General features: G+C 33.3%; 1 protein-coding gene and 1 pseudogene across 4 annotated transcripts in view; one reads left to right on the top strand and one right to left on the bottom strand.

Annotated features, from left to right (window-relative positions):
• Nucleotides 1–24,943, top strand: part of LOC149085065 (uncharacterized) — a 115,460-nt gene that overhangs the window by 34,426 nt on the left and 56,091 nt on the right. For 3 of the 4 annotated variants that reach the window (XR_016192790.1, XR_016192789.1, XM_089232847.1), the window contains exons 4-6: nucleotides 16,257–16,989; nucleotides 18,364–18,502; nucleotides 21,100–21,181. Coding sequence is in view for 1 of the 4 variants with exons in the window: in XM_089232847.1 (XP_089088973.1) it covers nucleotides 16,257–16,989; nucleotides 18,364–18,502; nucleotides 21,100–21,181 (954 nt within the window). In the remaining 3 variants the exon portion in view is untranslated. The remainder of the gene's footprint in view (nucleotides 1–16,256; nucleotides 16,990–18,363; nucleotides 18,503–21,099; nucleotides 21,182–24,943) is intronic. The other variant, XR_016192791.1, reaches the window with a different exon arrangement.
• On the bottom strand, nucleotides 6,683–13,236 carry LOC149085066 (uncharacterized; annotated as a pseudogene).

Genomic DNA, 24,943 nt, shown 5'->3' with positions numbered 1-24,943 from the left:
AAAAATGATCATCGCCTGTACATAATTTATGAGATTTCTTCATTTTTAAGAAATTAAATCCTTCAATCGAGTCAGCCACCTCGTTGGGCAATTTGCCTGTTGTGGCGTTGTATTTGTATTTGTAATTCAGTTATTGACTTCAGGATGATAGAAAAAGCTGTGAGTTTAGCATGTGTGAGAATAAGTTCGGTGAGCTCAGTGTGAGAAATAAGATTCTTGGTTCAGGAACTCTGGATGTCTAGACTTGAATTGCTTGATATTACAGCGATATTAAACTATCAGTTCTGGTAAGTTTCAAAATGCTTTTGTCAATACAAATAGAATGTAATTTATTTACAATGCAGTGTTTGAGATAAGCCTGAAAGACCAACGGGAACATGAGCGAAGCACAGAAAAGGGTTAATATGAATTATCAGGTGCACACCAAATTTGGCAATCATTTGGCTTTTTTTGGTAACCCAGTTGAATAGGGTTTTGACGATATTTCTTGCTCCATCATGTGTTCCTGATTTTTATGTTAAAACAGTGATAACATGTTTGTTCTTTGAAACCATGGGTGGGGACATTGATCCTCATCCTTAAAGACAGAGCAGCCTGATCTAATGTATATGGGCCATTCCCCAAAAAAAGTGTACAAACCGTTTCCGAGACTAATTTTTTTTTACAAAATTTCAGAGCACTCTGGTAGTAATTTTTATTTTTTTCTAGTACTTCATTTAATTCTCTGTCATATGGCATTTCTTAATTTGTTTCAGTTGTTATCTAATGTTTTTAAACAATCATTGTTTATAGCAAAACGTCAAAATCTGGCTGTCCCAGCTTCAAAAAAAGTGTTAAACAGAGACTTGGTGCAAATCTGGAATTTTTTTTTCAAAAAAACTTGGAATATCATTTTACATATGTGCCATAGATGAACAAAACTGACAATAAAATTTAACGTTTTTTGTTCGTGTCCCAAAATTTCCTCATTTTAAAATGGCCACTATGTTACGGTCATTTGGGAAATATATTTTCATTCCAGATTAAATCTGATATCACTTTTGCGCTCATTGAAAGGTTTACTTTTAATGCTTAATCAACAATTTTGGATTTGACTTTTGCAAAACGACTTAATATTCACGTTATGTCTTTAGTACCTGATTTTTCTCTGATGGAGGTTCACTATGTTACATCATTATCATAAATAATTAGTTGTTTTTTTATCTCTATCAGCAGCAAGTAATAGTACATGGAGATATGCTTCAAAATATAAAAAAAAGTTATCATCAATCATTCAAATTTATAATGAAAAAATAATAATTTAGGCTAATTTGTTCACTCTGTTACATCTCCCAAAAACTCAAGCAATGCAACAGAATGGAAACTATGATTTAAAGTAAATTTTTCTCAGTTAAGAGGTTTTGAAGGTTTAAATTGAATTTTTTTTAAATAAGGTATTTATTCAATTTAAATCTTTTACCACATTCTCCATCGTGTTATTTTTTCAGTAAAATACGAAAGTAAAGTAGTACAGATCGTTAAAATCACTGCCAGGCACAGATCCAGGGAGATGTGTCATAAGGGACATTTTAGTATGAGTGAAGGTCGTTAATGGTTCTATCCATAAAATACATTCTGTATTTTATGGTACAGAACCATTATCTTCCTATATTTTTGTTTCCAGGTCCAATTCCCCCCCCCCCAAGTCCATTCCGGATCACTAATGTGAGGCATAAACATTAGATTTATACCAACATCAAATTACTATTCAATTTCAACAAAAAACTTTGAAATAAAAGAAAAATCAACCTGATGATATAATATACAGCCGAGCAAGTCCAGTGTCCACTTTGACCAGATTTTAGTAATTTTACCAGACCAAAATTCAAACTGCAAGGGATAGGGCACGGGTTTTTAGAATTTGGCATGGGGTGCACATTTTTCAAAGGTTATAAAAGGAGTTTCTGGGTCACCTGTCACATTTTGTATATAATTTTTGGGAAAATAAAAGTGTATTTGCATGGTCTATGTAGAATATTTGAGATCTTTCTCTCAGTTAAACGTTTCTGTGCATTCTGTTACAATGGTGTCTGCTCTGTTACGGGAAGCATTTTTGCAGTTCACAGGCAGAAAAATGTAAGAACACTTCAAAATAAGATGTTAAATTATAAATTACCAACCCATTGTTTGTCAGAAATAAAAAATTTTGATTTTAATTACCTAAATATATGTAAAAAATATACTTTTCCATGTGCTATTATGAAAAACATCAAAACAACAGAAAAGTCAAAAAATAAAAATAATTCTCTGTCATATGGCATTTCTTAATTTGTTTCAGTTGTTATCTAATTTTTTTAAACAATCATTGTTTATAGCAAAACGTCAAAATCTGGCTGTCCCAGCTTCAAAAAAAGTGTTAAACAGAGACTTGGTGCAAATCTGGAATTTTTTTTCAAAAAAACTTGGAATATCATTTTATATATGTGCCATAGATGAACAAAACTGACAATAAAATTTTGAAAAAAAATTTTTTTCTTATGTGCCTTTTTTTTAGCATGTGTAAGAAATAAGCTGATTTCATTATCTTAAGAGATAAAAACAGCAGAAATAATTTTTTTAGAGCAATATTTGTTTTTTTATAACAGAGTGGACAAAATCTATGATTTTCACTCATAAAACCCAAAAAATAAAATATTACAAAATGAAAGTGGAAAATATTTATGAAATATTCAAAAAGTCACAGGGTTGTTTGGTTTAAACCTTGGTTTTAACCAAGTGGTTTTTTAAAAAAAATCAAATAAAAGTTGCCTAAATATCATTTTTTTCCTTGAAAAATATCATATTGGTTCATTATTAGCCAAAATGTTTCATTTTTATCACATTTTATATCCTTGGGGTACATTCTGATGGTATATCTTTAAATGACATAAGATTTTATAAGTGGTTTTTTTCAAAAAGTCTCATAAAAGTGGCCAGAATATATATAGATTTTTCATATGAAGTATCTTAGTCATTGAAAGTTATATATAAAAGCCAAAATTTCTCATTCTTACAACATTTTTTAACCTTTGGCTACATTCTGATGCTCTATCTTAAGCAAATTCATGAATAAGGAGTGCATCACACATCTAAATGTAGTGGTGTATTTTATCTCACAGGGTTTCTTTTTCCCTTCTCAAAGAAGCAGCTACAGTAGTGACACCATCATGCTAGGGGCAGGTGGTCCTATAATCCAATAAAGACACCAGCTGTCCTTAAAGGACAAAGACTAGTGTACTAGTAGTTACATTACCTCACGTACATTTTCATTTTCTTTCCCATAAGAAGTAGCACATCTATATCTCCCAGTCTTAATATTCAATAGTTGTTTTTTTATACTTTCACACACACTGTTAAGCCCAGTTAATCAAGGTTCTACTGTATAGTAGTAACATATTTATGAAAAATAATCAGCTATATACAGGGTGATTATAATTTAAGTTTTGATTCCAAAACTATACAATAAGTACTGATCGGAATGACTTGAAAATTTGCATGGATACTCCTGAAGCAATGGAAGTTTCTTTCGCAAAAGAAAAACGTGAAAAATGTGCAAGTAAATGATGCTGTACTTTGCCACAGTATAATCTATTTTGTGCAACCACATCATTTCGGCACTTCCACAGCATCAGTGTGTGGATAGAACTTCTATCAAGATGCACATTGTAATACCAGCAAAGCAGCTGCTGAAGACCCATTTTGACAGGATGCACCTTAACCCTTGCAACTTCTGGCTGTGGGGGCACCTCAAAATGTTATGAACAGTGGTCAGATTGTAAACTTTGGTGAATTGCAATCTCCAGCACCCCCAAAGCAGAATGTTTTGCGATGTTATGCAACGAGCCCTCATTAGCATTCAACGAGCTTTTATACACTTTTCTTAAAATTCTTCCAGATTGTTCCGCAAACAGCACTGGTTGTTCTGCGACGTACGTCGCACATTTCGGTATATTCTGCTTTGGGGTCCAGCACATTCCCTATGTGTTAGAAGTTCCTCAGGAATATTAACGGGGGGGGGGGGCGCGCGTTTGGTTTAATAAAGTTGAATTTCAAGCACATCCACATTATGACCATGGCATACTCCGATTCTGCTGTTGAACAAGATTTTTTTTGCTTTCAACCTCATAGCCAGAACACGCGGTGGACAACATATTTAACATTTCTTAAGTAAGTTGTAGTTATTTGTTCAATTACTTCGTTTTTGTGATGTTTCCATGAATTATGAAATCGTGAAATGCTGTAATTAAGGTATCATTCTGCCATGACTGGCTATTGTTTCCATTCTGCGTGCAAATTTCCCACATGTTGGATGATGTCATTAATTTTACATTTTTAAGTATTTTTTCCCCTTTATCAAATAAAATTGAATTTTTTCAGGAATATTCATATCTATTTTCAAGTCATCCTGACAATCGTTCTTTTTTTACAGTGTTTTGAAATCAGAACCTTAGTTATAATCACCCTGTATATCGTAAATCATTGCTAATTAATCTGCATTATTTATGTTTCATTAAAGACATTATATTCACCTAATTTTTATTACTTTTTGCAAAATAGCTTCCTAATTAAGTATACTGAAAGTAACTGGAGAAAAACCTTTATATATTATATGATTAATAATAACATTAAAAGAATTTTCAAACACACAGTAATCCATTGAGTTAAGAAAAAAATAATTAAATTGCAAAAGTTGGTTTTTGTTAAAATGTAAGAAATATTTATTGATTAATTAGCATGGGAATAGTGTTAATTACATTAATAAACATTTTATTTCAGTTAATTATTAGAAGTTTGAATGATTTTTCAGAAATTTCATTGTTTTTAATGTTAATACTATTTAAAACAAAAAAACCAGTTTAAACCAAAAAAAACCCGGTTTTCTGGTTTTTTTTCAAAAAAACCGGTTTTTTTACCAACCCTGGCTATATATTTTGAGATCAATTTTATTTTGAAAATTCAATTTTGAATTTTTTTCATTTCAAAAATGTGGAATGTACCCTTTTTGGGAATGACCCATATGCGTATATATGAACTGACATCGTCATAGTGCCCCTCTGCCCCCAGATTTTCTAGTCTATCTCTGCTTATGTTTGAAACAGGGATAACATGTTCATTCTTGTGCCTGTTAAATGTGTGTTCTTCTATTGTTCCCAATAGGTTTTTTGGATTTAGAATGGAAGGGAAAAAATGTGTTTTTTGTGAAGTGTTTTATGGTGATGGGTTTAATTGCAAGGTTGCATGTTTGGTGAGTGGAGACATTCTGTCCAGTGGCATATTTATAGGTGAATTAGCGAGTTACAGCCAAAGTAGGCAAGTTTAACCCTTTAAGCGGTTTTTAAAATTTTCCTGAAATCCGCATTTTTATTATAACTGCCACATTGAAAATAAAAGCATGTTAGGAAGCCGAGATATTTCGGGGTGACTGATATAAAGCAGATGAAGTTTGATGCGGTATCATATATCTCTGGATTGCGCCGCTGTAAGGGTTAAGTAATTATCAGTCAAGAACATTGAATTAGAGACGATTAATAGACAAGGCCAGCAAAATCTGAATTGCCCGCAGGCAGTAAAGAGAAAAGAAAAAAAAACCAATTTGAAAAAATTAACAAAAAATAAAAATAAATGATTATGGCTAAAAAATACAACTGTAGATGGATTTTTTAAAAATGTGTTTTATTGTAATAATCCTTATTTTGACCAAATTACAATAAATATTGAATATTTGGCAATCATTTTATAAATATCACCAACTTGCAGCTGATACTTCACATTTCCCATATAATGGGTTAATGATATATGTATAATTATATATTAGGGCTTCCCAAGTAAAAGAAAAATTAGGTGCCAGCACAATTTTTTAGGAGCCAAGCATGAATAATGGTCTCAAATAATACAGTGAAACCTGTATAAAATGGAATTAAGAGACAAATTATTTTTATTTTAGACAGGTTTGGTTTTTACAGAGGTGCACATAAAAATATAGGCACATTTATTTATTTATTTTTATTGTTTACGAAACATAAGTTTTAAGAATATCACCATAACTTCTATACACTAGCGAGTGTTAAACAGAGACATGCATATTATTATTTTGAATTTTTTTATGTTTGCTGTTTCAAATAACTATGATTAAAATTTTCATATTTAATGCACTAATATTTAAACTTCAATATAAAATGTTCTCCTGAATAACAATAGAATGTAAGGACACTTACGTTGGTCAAAAATGAATTTTTTTTAATACAGTGAGACACACCTTGATATAACACTATTCTGCATACCAAGAAAAAATATTGTTGAGGGATTATCATTATATCGAGATACAAAATTATCCTTATGTGGGATCAAGTTTATTCTGTTATCTTTTCTACATCGACATTGTTAATACCATCAGAAATTGTTAATACCATCAGATTACAATTTATTTTATAAAGATGTATTGCCCCTGTAAAGAAGGGGTTACTGCATTACACTTTCATATCTTATACCGAAAGTAGCAGTACCAATAACTTACTTTAGTTTTCAGTGATTTTTTTAGTGCAAAATATTGATGTTATCAGATGCTTTCAGAAGTAGAATAAGTGATGGTTAACATTTAAAAATAATTTTGAGCAAAATATAAAAAAATATTGTTTTATAGTGGTTTCAAAAATCTAAAACTATTGTTGTAGAAGGATTTATCTTAGTAAAGGATACTGTTATATCGAGAGTATCATTGTAGCGAGGTTTCACTGTATTTAAAATAAAAATTGAGAAATTTAATTTTTCTCAGTCTCATTAGGCATTTTGTCTGTTGTGGCTATGTATTTGTATACCTATTAAATAAAACAGTGACAATGAAATCAACAACAAACAACATTTGTGAAAGAAAAAGATTCTACATACCGGTAGCACTTATATATATATATATATATATAGATTTTGCTTTTTTTTACGCCTCTACAAACTCCATTTCTGTGTTCAAATTCAATACGTGTTTCTTGTTGCTGGTGGCCATCTCTACACTGAATGAAAATCTCTACAGTAGCCAAAACACGGTATAGCTAAATTGTGAACAATAATTCAGTCTTTCTTGTGTATTACTCTCCTGAAATTATCAAACTTTTTTTCAAGAAATGGGAGTGTTTTCAAACAAAAAATAATCATCTAACTTTCCTCTCATCCAAAGGACAAAAACTTGCACTTGGCCAAAATTCTTTTCCATTTCAGCAGGTTTTGCATTTACAAATAGACTAAATATGCCTTTCGTTTCCGTGTTAGACAGTTTCCGTCTTAAAGAGGTTTCCTCTGATTGAAAAAAACATCAGTTATTCACAAGACTATATTTGTTCCATTTAAGATAGGTTTCCATCTCATACAGTGTCCATCTTAGACAGGTTTCACTGTATTTTCTGGTACTCCATGTCATGACCTCATTAGGAGATACTGTCATAAAATCAGGTTTTCAAAACCCACAAACTGCTATTTGGCAATTGCCTAAAAAAAACTTTAGCACCATTGCAAATTTGTTGTTCGTCATCAGAACCTGGCACCTGGGATTGGTCAACCTCTCAATTTTATATACACACATTATGCACTGATATATATATGCACAGAATAATTATATACATAGAATAAAATTATATACCTTACCATTAAAGTGTATAATTCAGTTATTTCATAGAATAACTAGTTAAAAAAGCCTGGAATAACATGCTCATTCTTTAACTAGTTAAAGTGTGTAATATTCTACACTTTAACTAGTTATTCTATGGAATAACTGAATTATAAACTATATAACTAACACATACAAGGTGTTTCAGAACTCTTGGCTAACACGTTAGGGGGTGATGGAACACAATTAGACAAGCACAAATCACCATACAATCCATGGTTGGATCTGTAGTGGTTGAGTGCTAGAGGGCGGTTGGCTGTTGATGTAGTGCTAGGAATCGCCCCTAAGGAGGTTAATCACTCAAGTTCCGATCATGGGTTGTATGATGATTTGTGCTTGTCTAGTTGTGTGTATGTGTGTGCGCTCTATCACCCCCTAACATATTAGCCAAAAGTTCTGAAACACCCTGTATACACAGAATGCATAGAATAATTATATACAGTAATCATAAACAGAATAATATGTATTCATAAAATTCTGTCACCATGGGGATGATGCATTCCTATTAGACCAAACCTAATGAAACCTTACAGCAAGTTCATATCTGGACCTCATAATGAAAACCTTGCACATCATTTTTTTAATGACTTTTTTTGACAGTTTCAGATTGAGGACATATCTCACCTATTACGTCTGTTAAAAAATAATCTGGACCGATCTGCTCTCTATTGGGAAAAAAGTACCTTGTCTGTGTGTTGTTCAATGGGATGTCCCATCTTTTTTTTCACTGCCAAGTTAGGAATTGCAAATTTATTAGATTTTTATTATAAAGTGAATATATTATGGCAAAATTTCCACACGTTCCTCGTAACGGCAACTTTCTGCCACTGCAATGGATTTTCATCAATTAAGTGTCAAGTTAGGGATCATCTTGTATCCTTGGCAGCACATTTGCAGTTATTGCTGCCAAGATTACGGACTGATGGCAAATTACTCACACAACCTCTTCATTTCACTGGTATTGAAATCTTTATCAATTACTTGTAGTGGCAAGTATATGCTGGGACTGGTTTTCTTTAGCCAGTTATGCAAGCTACAAGCAGTCCAGATTACCTTATCACTGGTGTCTGGCTTCAGCTCAATGGGTCGGGAAAAAAATCTTGAATCGCCATACCAGAATACCGAAAGCATTCTCCACCACTCTTCTTGTGTGTGACAAGCAATAGTTGGAGATTTTTTTCAAAGTGCTCAATCCAGTCTTGCTGTAAGGTTTCATTAGGTTTGGTCTCGATGGGAATGCATCATCATCACCAATGATGACAGAATTTTGTGGCATCCCCAATGAATTGTTCTCCATCGCCCCCAAAGCAGAATGTTTTGCGATATTCTGCAACGAGCCCTCAGCTGACTGAAATGTTCTGCGGTAAAAATTCGCATATACATAATAGTGTCTTTCTACACTATTCTTAAAATTCTTCCAGATTGTTCTGCAACAGCACTAGTTGTTCTGCGACGTACGTCGCACATTTCGGCACATTCTGCTTTGGGGTCCATTGCTATATTGAATCCCTGTTGATCGCTATGGAATCGCTGTATATTCTCAATGTTGACTCCCTGAATATAGTTCTGTCACTGGCCTGTCCATTCCCCCCAATATATATCTGTATTATATGTGAAACAATACTCTGCATCAACCATCACAAACAATATGATGCTGTATGTTTTTTTGTAGTTGCAGTACATGGAACCTGAATGTGGAGGCCGCTTTATAGTGGCATACTTCCCATCTATGGCACTACAATATCTCGTTAAATTCCATCGCTGGGAAAATTTGGCTTCAGTTTTTTTCCATTCATCAGCTGTTGTAGGAACCTGCAAAAGCAAAATAAATATTCATGTTATTAATAGAACACATTAGTATGCTGCTAAGAGAATGAATTGTCTATTTTATGTATAAAGTTTTAATTACTTGTCTATATCTCATATTTATACAGAAGAAAATAATTAATCCTCTCTTTCTTCATAAGATCTGTCACATGTAATGAGGCAAGAGCCTGATGAGGTTAAAGAAGGTTCGAATTAGAGTCAGGAGGGAATTATTTGTGCGAAAGGATTTGATTTTTATTTTTATGGCGCAAAGATCATTATGGTCATGCTGTGCCAGTGACCAGTTAAAAACAGTAAAAGAACACAAATGTGTACCATAAAAATGAAATGACTATATAATATAAAAACCATGACGTACAATATAATACTATTGATGTATGATTCAATGTAGAAATTATAATTTGTGGTATATACTGATGACACTGATGAATTTGAGAATGTGAGGTACATCACAATGGTCTTTTAAAATGTCATGAAGCAAATGATCATCTTTTCAACCAAGCAGCAGTTATATGATGTGAACAACTGAAAATATGTGCAATGGTCAATGAACTTTGCAATGTGGGCAGTCTGGTTGACTATCTCATCAGAAGATGTAAATTGGTAAGGTGAGAGTGTCTTATGTGCAACTGTGCAAATAGTACCTTCTCTTTGCTGTTTGCCCTGCAGCTTGAATGCCAGTGAGCAACGATGGACGTTAATAGCAAAAAATTCATTATTTTTTTGGTTGTTCCAATGGTCTTGCCAGTGGTGATGCATCACTTCTCAAGGAATTGAAAAGTTGTCACTGGCAGGTACTAAAAGGTTGTAGTTTATGTTAGTTGCCTTGTACAAAAGAATGCTTTGGCTTATTGTTATGTTGCTTATGGCTTATTATTGTTATGATTTGTAAATAACTGATCATTTAATAAATAGTCTATACTTGGTTTTCATGTTCTATACATTATTAATTACAAATATTATCATATATGATTATATTACGAACATAAATGTATTACATGTTTATAGAAACATGGTCAAATTAAGAGGCATCGAAATGAAGAAAAGATTGAGGGGACTGAAATTCACTGTTCGTCCCGTATGTATGGGACACAAGCCCATGGTAGCAAATGTTGCTGGGTGGGAATTTCGCAGCACAAACCATTGCACTGTGTCAGACAGCTACATAGGCAGCTTCAGTACATGATTATATAATATTACCTGTGTTACATGCTTTCAAAAAAATATATATTTATATTCAAACACACTAAGGTTTGATATATATTTATCATTGGTCGGAACAGAACGGGATCCTCCCTGAATCTCAAGGCGCATTCCGTAAGAACAGGGGTTGCACTGATCACATTTTCACACTTAGCTCTATTGTCCAAATCCATCTTCGAAAACCCGCTCGCAAAGTTTTTGCGTGTTTTGTTGACCTAAGTCAAGCCTTCGATTCTGTTAATCGAAGCATTTTGTGGTGGAAGCTCTCTGACCTAGGAGTAAGCCATAAAATTATTAAAATTTACAATCTGCTTTTCAGTGATGCCCGTGCAAGAGTAAGAAGCACTAATGGGTTAACAAGTTCTTTCCCTGTAGCCAGAGGAATTTTGCAGGGCGAACCTGTCTCCCCCCTCCTCTTTTCCATATTTTTAGCTGACATTGAAAAATCTTTTTGTCAGCCTCATGTCCATGGCATTTCAATTAATAACTCCACTGAACTCAACATCCTCCTGTACGCAGATGATATTGTAATACTGGGTGATTCAAAAATACAGTTGCAAAAAAAAATCAATCTTCTTGACTCATACTTTAAATCTAACCACCTTACTGTTAATTTAAACAAAACCAAAATTGTTGTATTTAGAAAGTCTGGCCGTCTCGCAAAAAATACTAACTTTTTTTGGGGTAACGTTAAACTCGAAATAGCCAGTAGCTATGTCTACCTTGGCCTTCCTTTTTCATCTTCAGGAAAATTTTCATTAGCAGCTAATTTCATGATTAAGAAGGCTTTCGCGGCCATGAACCAACTACTTGACTTACTGCATAGCTCCAGAAACCCCTCGCTGTGTGTGGCATTCAAATTATTCGATAGCCTTGTACGATCTACTCTATGTTATGCTGCACCAGTTTGGGGTTTCTTCTATGCTGATATGCTGGAAAGAGTCCATACGAGTTTTCTGAAAAAGTTACTAAATCTGAGCAAATATTGTCCTGGTTATCTTGTTAGACTTGAGCTTGGTCGCCGCCCCATTGCCACTCAAATGTTTAACCTTTTAACCAACTTATCTCGTACTGGCTTAGGCTTCAAAAAATGGACGAAAATCGTCTACCAAAAATTTGCTTACTTGAACTCTGCCGGCACACAGATTCGGAAAACTGGGCAAATTCAGTCAAGACCCTTCTGAATAACTGTGGTCGACCTGATATCTGGTGTACACCCACTCCTTACCTCACTCCAGTAGTTCTAACATCCCTTACTTATAATTTTACTGATATCTCTCTCCAAGAAGACCGATCTCGATTGTCTGCTTTAACATTATTTCATTTTGCCGATAATTTTGAATTTTCGCTATCCCTACAGTCTTACCTTCTCTTCAATCTCCCCTTGGCGGTCCGTAAGAATATGGCCAGGCTTCGCCTTTACCCTTTTATACTTTATACTAACAAAGGTATATTGCACAAATTTAACCCTGATGAACCTTGTCAGTATTGCAATCAACTAAATAGCTACAATGATCTTTTTCACCTTCTTAAGGAATGCACATTCTTTGCCCTTCAAAGACATACTCATATCTCTAAATACCTTCGCCATACCTACTCCCGATCAAACTTTTATCTAATGTTTAGCAACCCCTCTCCTTCTACGTGTCTACATTTTTTTCGATTTATCGAGGATATATCAAAAATTTTATTTTTCTTGGGGCAGTAGTTTCGACGCCCTTTCTGTTGTTGTTTGCTCCATATCTCTGCCCATGCGCCCAGGTAACATTCTATTTATTTATTCTATTTATTTTTATTTATTTATTTATTTATTTTTTAAATCTATCTGGATTCGAAACTATATTATGCATTTATATTTCTTGTGTTCAAACCTTATGCATTTGTTCCTGTCTTGTGTATCTCCAATAATTTAATCACTAATATTTGTACTTGCCATCCACTGGTGTACTGATAGGCACGATTGTGCAAATCATTAAAGGTTCAGTTCAGTTTGATATATATTTATATTGAACCTTTGCACTTGGAAAATTTATATTATTTGCTCAAACAGACAGGCTTTGTTCAGGGTTATAGCAGGGTAGCTTAATAAAGCATACATAAATGCATCACTATATAATTTCACTAAATCATTTCTGAATCACAGTATGTGTAATAAAAATAATTTTACTCATCTCTATGAATGGCTTGAGGACGTGGGAAAACAATGTCAGAACTTCAGGCAGAAACAATGAAATTGTTGGCTCTGTAACCCAAGACAGATAAACCAGCAACTTCAATGAGTCCCCAGTAGCCAAATATTTGAGAGTAGTCTCCAGCTTTGTAGCATTTGGAATCGCTATGCACATTATCCTGTCCTGCTTCTTGATGATGCCATTGATCATTCGTACTAAATTTTTGAACTGGAAGCCGATCAACCACACAATATTTTGGTAGGCTACTGGGTCTTCATCCTTCAATTTTTTTAGCAAAAGGTTGGAAGCCCCATATTTATCTCGTCTTATGACCCAGTCTTTAACCCATATTTTTCTCTTTTTTTAGCAAAATGTTGGAAACCCCATATTTATCTCGTCTTATGACCCAGTCTTTAACCTATATTTTTCTCTTTTTCCAATTCCTTCCGAAATGCAAGGGCAACAACCACAACTCCTGCACGTACTACTTCACTCAACATTTCCGCTGTGACAAAAATGAGGCAAATCTGCTGATTGTTTACCAACTCAGAATGATAGAGAGTAGCAGAAAATAGCAAGTGGGTGTATTGCGAGCGGAAGTTTACAAGCCTGATAGCAAAAACCAGTTAGCAAGAAAAGTAACTTGAGCCTCAACTTCACTCACTATTGAAGCGAGCGGCAAGTTTATTATTGCATAGAGGGAGTAAAATCGTAGGTGCGAGTAAATTAGTAGCTAGTAAACTCGCCCAATGTAATTGAGCCTTAAGGGACAATTCTAAGTTGTGGTGTCACAGGGACATTTCCTCTAATACGGTTGTGAATAAATGGAATAGCTTACCTCCGGGGATCATGAATTCTAACACAATTGACACATTTAAAAGAAATACAATAAGCATATTGGGATAAATCAAGAATCTACCCATATTTAGCCATAATCTTTATGAGCAGTATATTGAAGTGATAGAGTCCCTTGATGTTATTGCCTTCTCAATAGAACACACATCATTTCAATGGTAACCAATCACTTTTATTCATTATAATTAAATCAATGTTAAGGAATTAATTGACAACAACTACATATTTGTAAGGGACATCTTTGTTTCTAGTGGGGGTTATTCACCTCTCTCTGACGCCCATCCACGCAAAGGGGAAAGATTCTCCCTTTCTCTCCGGGGTTGCCAAAGCAACTTTCTGTTAAGATTGCCGTGGTGGTGCGTTTTCTGTGGTGATTTACCACAATATATTGTAATATATAATATATATAATTAATATTTTATCATAATTATTGATTTTTATTGCTCTTATTGGGTTGCTGTATTTTTGATAGTTTAGCCTCTTTATATATTAAACCTCCATATTTTTTATGGGCATCTTTTTTTCAACCACCTCGTTGGGTATTTTGTCTGTTGTGGCCTTTGCATTTGTATTTATGCAAAAGTTCAACAAAACAATAATAGAAAGTAATTTTGTGTTTCAAACATGATAAAATTAGAATATCACAAACAGCGTAGCATATGTAGAATTTTCTGGCGGGGGGTTCTTTTTTTCAGTTCATAAAAACATGATCTTGGTTCAGACCTCCCCTTGCTGTGTAGGTAGAGGCATGCAAATAGAAAGATTATCTGAAATGTGTGAATTGCGAACTTCATTTTTGGCGCAAGATTGCTTCCAAAAATTCAGCCTGAATTAAGAAAATAAAAAGTTATTTAATTTGTGAGAATCTCTAAAAGATTAGGATATAGCATGCAAATGCTGGAAAAACTTTGATTCATGGAATGGATGTTAAAGAATGGAGGCACCATTTGGTGTGTACACATGCGGTATATAATGTATCAAAATCGGTTTCATAAATGTTTGAATTTCGGCAGAGAAACGGTTTTCTAAATATTTTTTTGCAGCAATCAATATTTAACATTCAAAATTTAAACTAAGATAATATAAAATGACTTCAGATCGCGGTGATTCTCCAATAGGAGATTCTTCTGTGTGCGTGATCAATGTATCACTACAGAGAGGGGGACAGCGAAGTTTTTCACCACTAGTCCTGCAGTGGCCCGCAGGACTAGTAGTCGAGTGGTCACAGTGTCAGACTTGCATGGCGAGAACACGGGTTCAAACCCCACTGTCGCCACAGTGGTGGTTGGCTGAAATTGGTTTTCTGTGGTTCTCCCAACTTTGAAGTCTATAAAGTCTCATTGCAGAGAACAACAGGCTTACAATGGTATACTATTCAATCTTTACACTTCATGCATAGTTAGAGAAATTGTAGGGCAGATGGCCGCACTACACATAACAAACATTACAAAGAAACAAATTTCACAGAAGGTTCACTACACACACATATTCCAACGTATACCAATTTGTTAGAAGTTCCGCAGAGGAATATGGATGATGTGTATGTCTGGTTTAGTAGTAATAGTACTGCGGACCACCACAATTTTTTTCTCTCTGGTACAATTGTTTAATCAGTTGTCTTGGACCAAAGGACCACCAATGATTTTGAATGCTGTTTATTCTACATATTCACACAATAATTATTTTTGAGGGTGATCCTATTCACCATTAACTTTAATGAATTTCTTCTGGTCTTCAAACACTTGCTACAGACCATTTTGCATGATGTTCTTTAGAATCAATCGTCTCTTCTTCTTGTCATTACAGCTGTAGAATCTGAAAAATGTTTTCCTTGCAGTTGTGACTTTAATGTTGGAAACAAAATAAGCAATATAGGGTCAGATCAAAGCTTTATGATGGATGAGTTGCATATTCAATTCAATTTTTTATCATAAATTATTCCAGAACATTTGCCATGTTGGTTTGAGCACTGCCATGATGAAGACACTCCAGAAGAAGGATGAAGTTATTGTCATTTTCTCATATAAGGTGGCATAAACCAGTGTTTCTCAACATATGATGTGCATACCAGAAGTGGTCAGCTATCAGACTTGATTTAATTCTAATTAATTTCTGATAGATAATTCAGTTCTTTCTACTGATAATAGTAATATCCTTATGGGTTCAAATAACAAAAAATTAGACCTTCATATTTACTGTGACCATCATTCATTGAAAAATAAAAGAAATTAGGATCTTAAATACATGGGATACCATGTAAATTATTTGGTAGGTCATTTTAGTTCTAATTAGATAAAAAATAATATTTTTCAAACAATTTGTGTTATTTTATAAGAACTGTCAGTAGGTAAAGTGTAAAAATATGTAAGCCATTCTCATGAGTATTTGTGAGCCAATTCGAATTAAAAAATCAGTCTCATTCTTTACTGAACAGCCCACATGCACAAAAAGTTTGAAATGATTTTCTTTTTTTTTTGTTTCTATTGTATAAAATGTGTGGTAATCTAGATTTAATGTCCATATTTTAGCTCCAGGAATGTAAAGAAACGACCAGACAAACCGCTTTATGTTCCAAGAGCCCTTCGTTCTGTTGGGGATAAAACTATTTCTAAATTTTGTCTTACCGAAAATGAATCTGTTCCTCCAGTTTTTGCTCAGTCCTCTTGTCAAAGTGAACCACTGCCTGTTCAAGAAAGTTTACCTTCTGAAATATGTTCCAGTGGTAGTTCTGAAACAAAGGTTCTGGCACAATATTCACAATCAGTCAAGGAAAATGAAATTAAGAGCAACAGTGTGATAATCAAGTCTCTTGTCAACGATGAAAAAGATGCTAAAGTATTTCCAAGTTTTCTTCAGGGGGTTCATATGATTGAAGACATCACAAATTCAGAGAAAATTAGTGCCTATGTTAAAGATGATAATATCAGAAACTGTGTTGAAAATCACATAAAATGTGACACTTTTTCCCCTGCAACAGAAATATCTCCTGCCATTAATACAGTTTCTTCATTATTAAGGGGAAAATCTCAAGATTTACATCATTGTGCTCAGAAAAACGAAGGTATTCCTCATGGTATTGGTGGGACAAGTAAAGAAATTATAATGGATAATTATGTGAAAGAAAATACTGGCGATATCGAAAAAGTGAGTTCACCAGGAATTGACACTCTAAAAACTTGCCTTGAAAATCTTGAACCAGACTCATGGGATTCACTCTTTAATGATGATGGAGAATGTGTTCATCCAGAAGTAATTAGGGAAGTAAGTTATTTTTATTAAATTAAAGTAAGGGGAAGGAAAGTAAGAGTATTTGGCATCTAGTGGATTTTTGATTATGAAAATGAAAATTGAATAGATGCAGTCTGAAAACTTTTACAAAACATAGTTTATTAAATTAGTAATAAAGGTACAAGAAACAAAAAGCAGTAACTTTATAAACAAATTACAAATTTTCTAAAAAATAATAGTGAACACAGTCCTATTTTCTGCCCTGTCGGTAGGAGTAGGCAGCCAAAAGTGCAAATCCAAAGATTCAATAATATTAGCAATGGATTAGCAAAAACTTTCCCAAACCTTCATAACTAGAGAAATCCCCATGCCACCACTCCTTACATATTCCACACTGAATCCAATATTCATCATAGGATTGTTCACAGGCTGGGCAGATGGACTTCACATTACATGTCAAACTTGTTGATAAAAGTGGTTTTTCAATAAAGTTTTGAAAGTTTTCTCCTGTGATTTCTGGGCTTTTTTAATGTAATCACTCTTTTTCTTTCTTTTATGGTCTTTATACTATCTTTGATTTCTTCATTTCTAAATTTCTCTTCATGCTAAGAGAGAATTCACATCGCAGTTTATACTCTTTGTCAAAAAATTAAAATTCCTTTGCAGAAAAATTATGTATCATTTGAATAATTACAATAATATTACTAAATCAAATTTTATCCAGTAAATTGAAGGCATGAAGATGTTATCCATAATGGCGGTTTTTAAGACAATTTAAAGGATGTGCTAATTTAGTAATAGTTGCCTTGACTTGCCCTGCTGCCTACAACAAAAAAAATAAATAAATAAAAAATTATATGCATACTTTCTTACCCTCCTTTTCCCTAATTTCATTGGTTTTCTTTGGGCAGAGCCACAACAATCAGTGGTTAAAAAACACAGATTAATGGAATTCAGTTTTATTCTATAGATTTTATGAACATCTTGAACCAAAGTTCAGAATAACAAAGTAAAAAAAAACCTTATTTCAAGTTAGTCCTACAAGTTAGCTTCACCCTGTAGAGCATTCATGTCCATATATATCTAACCAAGCTCACTGATTTAGGAATTCTCATCCAGGAGCAGCTTAGGTTTATTGATCATTGTTCCATGGTGGTCAAAAACACAAATTGAATGCTCGGTTTTGTTCTTAAAAGGCCCCCCCCCTGCATTACAACTATATACATATACAAAATTTCCATTCATCGGTTTTTTCAAAACATAGTTCTAAAAATGTTTTGTATAATTCAGAAGACCACTGTCTACAATTTTCAACATCATAGGGTTTTTTATCTATGATGGTTTGTGTTATTGGAGTTTATCATATTTTTTATTTCATTATAAGGCAAATTATTGATTCTTTTACAGTTGACCTCAACAGTTGGTATTTCACAAATTGAGTTTCCACATCATGATTACTCTGAATTCAAACGAAATGTTTGCAATACCTATTTTGATGACAATGAAAATAATGCTGCACATGGTAGTGATGAAGTTGAAAGTAATGGTATAAAACTCGAACTTTTTTTTTTACTTTGTGAGCATTGAATGTGTATTCTGATTATTGCAATAATATAAAGCGAGATGCAAATAACTTCAGCATTATCCAGTTTCTATGTTTAAAAAGGGGAGATATAATTAAGTACACTATGTTCAAAAATTCATGTCAGATAGGGGTTTTTGATGCATGTTCCATTCTCTGTTTTGGCCTGCTGGGTTTTTGAAAGTGAATTGATTATTATATCTTAGTGGTAACTAATATTGCTATACAGTGGAATCCTTTATAGCAGTGGTTCTCAACCTTTTCGAGCCCACGGCCTGGTTTCATTAATTTCTGTGAGTCGAAGGCCAAGTCAAATACATGACCATCAGAAAATGAATAAAGGAAAATGAAATGCTAATCACTTGCGGCCCAGCATGAATGTGGTCAGAGTCTGGTGATTGAGAAACACTGCCCTATAGAGCAATTTTCAGAGAATAAAAGAAATTATTGATATAGAAGTTTGCATTTAATGCCATGGTAAATCTCCTGGATCAAAGCTTAATATTGTTATGCAAAAGATTATTTTCTAAGTGGTATTCATAATGTCATTTTATAGCATGATTAGTAAGTTTGGTGGCCCACTGGCTTTATTAAAATTCTCAATGTGGCCTGCATTGTGTGAAAGGTTGAATACTCCTGATTTGTATGATTGATTGAACATGCTATAATCAGAAAAACAAAACATGATAAACATCAAAATGTGACATTGTCAGTGCCTACTGTGTTGCATCTGAGTGGCGCAGTGGTAAGATGCTCGCCTTCCACTATGAAGGTTGCTGTCAAGGTCTACAGGTTTGAATCCTGGAGAGAACATCAGTAACAAATTCTTTACCTAGTGAGCCTGGGGCGACCACTGTTAGATGGTACCTTCATTTCCCATCTAACTCCACTGGTTGAAAATTGCCATATTGTGATATAAAAGACCGGAGTTGGTATGCAGTAGTGTCTAATGTGTTGAAAGAGAGGAATGCCATTTTACTGAAAATAAATAAAAATATATTGGCATGTAATTTCTAACATCATTTTGCTGTTAATTAAGTAAAAATTGAAGTACAGGTATAACAATGTACAGTATGCTTCATTTCAAACAACTGAAATACTGTACTTTTTTTACTCAAATTTTTGGCCCTTGAATAGCATGCTTTGATTGTAGTAATTAATAACCCAGGCTTTTTTTGATAAATTGGAAATAAAATAGGCACAGCCAAATTTCTTGGGAGCCAAAAATTTTTTAAAAACTTTTCTGGGACTTGGTCTTTTCCATATTAGTAGACTTGCTGACATAAATTTGAAATATTTGTGTTGTCCTAAGACGCTAATATAGTAATCACACATAGAAAATTTTTTGTAATCAATACCGGTTTTATTGTTGCTGTGAAGACCTATCGCCTAAGATTTGTCAAGCCCTAAAAATTTGTAGTTGGAAATGGCTGGCTGGATGTCCTTTTTCATCTTAAGGAAAAGGGGTTGGTGCTGTGTATGAGTTGTATTTTGAGAGTTGAAATAACTTTAGGTTCATGTGTATTTCAGTTGGTTTTGTTATATACTTCACATATCTATAGTAAAAGTAGTCTTCTATTTGTTTTGAAATATAAAGTGTGCATATTATATATGTATTTGTTTTAGCTTCCAGCATTTATACTCACCTGTATGCTGAAGTCTTGTTCCTGAACTCATACACTGATTTGATGTAACAGTTCTATTTAATTAGATTTCGATGTTCTGTATCACTGAATTATTTTACCTGCTAGTATGCCCTGCTGTTTGATATGCAACAATTTTTTTTAAGTTATTAAGTGCATCTATAAAAGAGTGAACTTAGATATGTTTAAGGTGGTATTTCTTAACCATACACGGGTGAATGACAGTAACGTCATGATGCAAACTGAAAAATATTCCCCAAGTTATAGATTCTTTGTATACTAATTATGAGAGTGAAAATCTAGAGGAAAGTCTTTTTGGGGTAAAAATTTGAAAACCAGTGTGGTTTAAACCTTTTTGGTTACTTTTGTTGTGAACTATCAAGGTCCATATCTTTGCCAGTTCTCTCAAGCCTTGCCATTCAACCTCACTGTATGATATTATTGAAGTGAGCCAGATTCTTTTTTTTTGTATATTCATAGATGTACTTTGCATCAGCATAATGGTGTAGACCAGTGCTTCTCAACCTTTGGAAGCCCATGGCCCAGTTGATTTCTTTTTTGTGAGGGGAAGGCCCTGTCATACACATGACTGATAGGGAATAAATGGGGGAAAATGAGACAATCATTCACGGCCTTGTTTGACTGATGTCAGGGCCTGGTACCGAGCCACAGCCCAACCGTTGAAAAACACTGGTGTAGACCATTCCTTTGGTTTTGAAAATGTTTGTCAGTAGAGTCTCTTATGCTTAATATTGTGTATGTGTAGTCTGTTTCTTTTTTTTAAGTCAAAACCATTAAGATATTTCTTTTTCTTTTTGTGTGTGTTGCATGTATTTTTTATGATACCAAGTATATAACTTTAGTGTGGAAAAATCATGCATTTATTTGAACTTGCATACATATACTTTACTTTTTAAGAAATAGGAAATATAGTAGAGCTTTATGGTTTCCCGGAAGCCTTCACCACACAAGATTTGGTATCAGCTTTGTCATGTTTCAAGTAAGAAGCTTTTTTTCTTTTCTCATTCAAATTTTAATTTTACATATATCTCAGTTTTAGATCACAAAAATAGCTTCTGATTTCTGGTACAAGTGGCCCTTCTCAATAGTGATATTCATTTCTGATTTAATAAATTTATTTTTTTGGAATTCAAGAAGTTCTTAGATAGCAGAATAATGAATTTGAAGAATTTTTTAACATAAGTCTGTATTCTTTAATCAATATTATCATACATACAAACAAACTTCAACAACTCCACTCAAATAGAAAAAGAGACTTATAAATAGGAAAAATATCTTATTAGTTAATTTTTTGAAAAGCAGATAAATCCAGATAAAATATGAAATTTGCCTCCTGGCAGTCCAGTGTTAGGAAGCTAGCTTCTGACTGTGCGGGTCTAGGTTTGAATCCTGGTTCAGGCAGGGATGTCTACTAACAAATTCCCTGGATAGATTGTAAAGATCTCTTGGGAATACGTGCTGATCACATTATTTATTTAAAATTTGATATATTTCCATATTGCTCAAAACATTGACAAATAACGTAAATAAAATATTAACTAAACTTTCTGATCAATTAAGTGCAATAAAATAAAAAAGCAATTTCTTCATAATTATTTCATAATTTTGGTTGTCCAGATGGGTTTAAAAGTGGCTGAATAAATAAGCATTCTGAAACATACACATTGGATCTATGTATTGCCATAAGGTGATAGGAGTTATAGACAGTTTAAAAGAAAATGCATTCCCTATATTTCTTTAGACAAGCACAGCAGTGTGTAAAATTTTTTTAAAAATTTGCCAGCTTTGCATAAGCACAAAATCTATCAAGAATAAAATTCACTAGCAATCCAGTAACTGTTTTCTCATGTTCTATAAAAGAAAATTAATTAGAGAATGTTTGCTAAATGCTGAAAATCATATTTGAATGATTGAATTGATATTTAAAAGTTGTACAATGATGTTCATTCATTGTTTCATTTTGTTTAAATTTAGGGGGATAAAATGGTGAGGGACAGATTCATGTGCTACTTGTTGATGTGGGAATTAGGCCTGGCTTGTATAGTAACTGTCATTGTGTAAATAAGAATTATTTTTGAGTATTTTCACTTTCCTTAATTCAAATTGTGATTACTTGATATGGATAACATGAGGATATACACTGAATATTCATTTTGAACCAGAAAAATTCATAAATATACTTTTTATTCAAATTATTTTTTGATTATTGTTACAGCTTATTTTTTATTCCTGGAGGGGGGGGGGGGGTGGGAGTGTGGTTAACAATGGTCTTTGGTTATCTGTGATCCACCTCCTCCATCCATTGCTTCAGGTAATCTAGGTTCTACTGTATATTTAGTTGGTGATTGTTAAACAGTCTTTAGTTGCATATGTGCACTTACAGAGATGTCGCTGTACTGAAATTATTGGCGAAATCTGGGTCTTTTTTGAGTGAAAGTGGGTCCCTGTCGAAAATTATTAAAGTGTGCTTCCCCCAATATCTTCTAGAGCAGAAAAACTGACCCAGAGATTTGTGACGTCATCGAGATCCGTCCTACGAAATCCATCTTCCCTGTAAGATCGTTTTCCAGCAGCACCACACACTAATGCCAATGTGTTATATATTTGACCCACATTGCTATATTTTTTCTCAATGTTATAGAAAAAGAGACCAAATTAGTAAAGACTTGAGCACTCGAATAGACAAGTTTATACTTATAATTCATTATTTTCAAGTATCAATTAGGGCCAGAGTTTTAATAAAAACTTGACAATATTTGAAAAATTACCCTTTGACCTCATAACTTCCCCAAGAGCATTAATTTTTCAGAACTTCATTTCTGTTGATTTTAACCAAAAAATATCCATTGAATACCAAAAGAAAATTGAGACCAATTCAACTATATAATATCCTTTATTTTTCATCACACATGCAATATATATTTTCAGTCATTTATAAAAAAAAAATATGTAAAAGGAACTAACTTTTCATGAAATAAATATACGTTGCTTTGCTCCTTCTATGGATTGGATATGGATGATTGCACAATTCTCATTCATACACAGATGCATGAATTCTATGCTAAGATGTGATTAACTAGTAAAAATCTAATTCAAAAATAGTGCTTTTTTTAAAAATGTCACCAGCTTCCTTTTTGCATAAAATTTTTTTACTGTAATTTTTCTTTAAAAGTGCATTTTTATTCGAAGGTTCTTTAGAAATATGTTAGAAAAAAAATCCACAGAATTAACCCCTCCCACATTCTAAAACTTACCTCAAAGACATATTGTTAGTACCTGTCTATATTTCCCAAACCTGGCTTTTGAATAAGTATTTGTCTATAATTTTCCAGTTAAAACATGGAAAACCAAATTCATCAACACAGTATTTTGTCATTTCTAAAAACCCAAAGTTGTTTATCATTATGCATTGCGAGTCTATTTCGAAAAAATCACCACCTGTACCAATCATTGATAAATGTAGATTAATTTTGAGAATTATATTATGAAGCAATGTGTGATCTATGTTCAAGAAGGGCAAAACATGAACCTCAAGAAATTTATAGGCAGAACGAAATTTGTATTTGGGGGAAAAACACCTTTTTAATACAGCCAGCTTTTCTGATCAGATGCACTATCAGGGAAAAAAATGGTCTGGCCATGTATGTTGAAGGGTGAGGATGAACATGGAAATTTATATGGGGACTAATGGACAAACCCTCTATTTTGTTATTAATGCAATTATCAGTTGCGATTGCTACAACAATAAAGCCAATAACTTCCAAACGTGGATCAATTTTGAGAATTACATTATAAAGCAACGAGCCATATATGTTCAAGACAGGCAAAATATGTATCTGACCAAATTTATAGACATGGGACAAAATTCTATTTAATACTCTATGATTATACACTACTCCCACATTGATATCAAAAATATAATAATCACTTGAATATTTTAAGTTGTTTTATGTGAAGAATTTATGTATAGTTGAAACCTTTCATTTTGGTGTTTCTAATAAATTCAGAGAAATTTGTTAATTTATATGGAAAAATAAATTGACATTTCTTTAACATAATACAGTCGAGCCCAGCTATAACACCACCACCCATCCCAAAGAATTTTGGCGTTATATCGGTTAATGATTGGAATAGTGTTTCAGAGAGGCTTCATTACATAAATTCACACGTTTATAATGAAACACTGTATCTTTGCATCTTTGCCTTATTAGTGTTATTTTATAAATATTTCAACACTCATTCAATTTTAAGCAGAAAAAATTCATGAAATTTTAAAAACTGTACAATATTACTTGAATATTTCTTGATATAAAACTTAAGAAACACATATTTTACCCTTACCTTTGAAATTATTTAGGTTCTACATTATAATCCCAACTTTTTTTACATTATAATCCCAATATGTGAAAAACTGAAAATTTCTGGCAGCAAGCGGGGTTGGCACTACAACAAGGGGTGCTATAACGGTTCAACTGTACTTTCAAAATATACACGAACATTGAGGTCAATCACATTTGGGGATAAGAATGCACCTGTAGTGACAGATTGTATAAGCACAAATAGTCTACCAAAAGGCTCTCATTGGATATTTGAATGTGGCGAAACACTGTTCAGCTCACTGTATTTCAAACGCGTGCTACTTTATGTTGTTAATTATATCAAATTGAAATGCTTCACAACATGTACTGTTTATGCCCCCACACACACACATCTTGACTTGGTTGGGTGCAATATGGCATGA

Source organism: Pholcus phalangioides, unplaced genomic scaffold (genome assembly GCF_987345545.1).
Source record: "Pholcus phalangioides strain wild (caught in Gottingen) unplaced genomic scaffold, Ppha-v1.0 ptg000007l_1, whole genome shotgun sequence".
NCBI lineage: Eukaryota > Metazoa > Arthropoda > Arachnida > Araneae > Pholcidae > Pholcus > Pholcus phalangioides.
The sequence above is the reverse complement of the archived record's forward strand: the minus strand, read 5'-3'. Positions and strand labels throughout refer to the sequence as shown.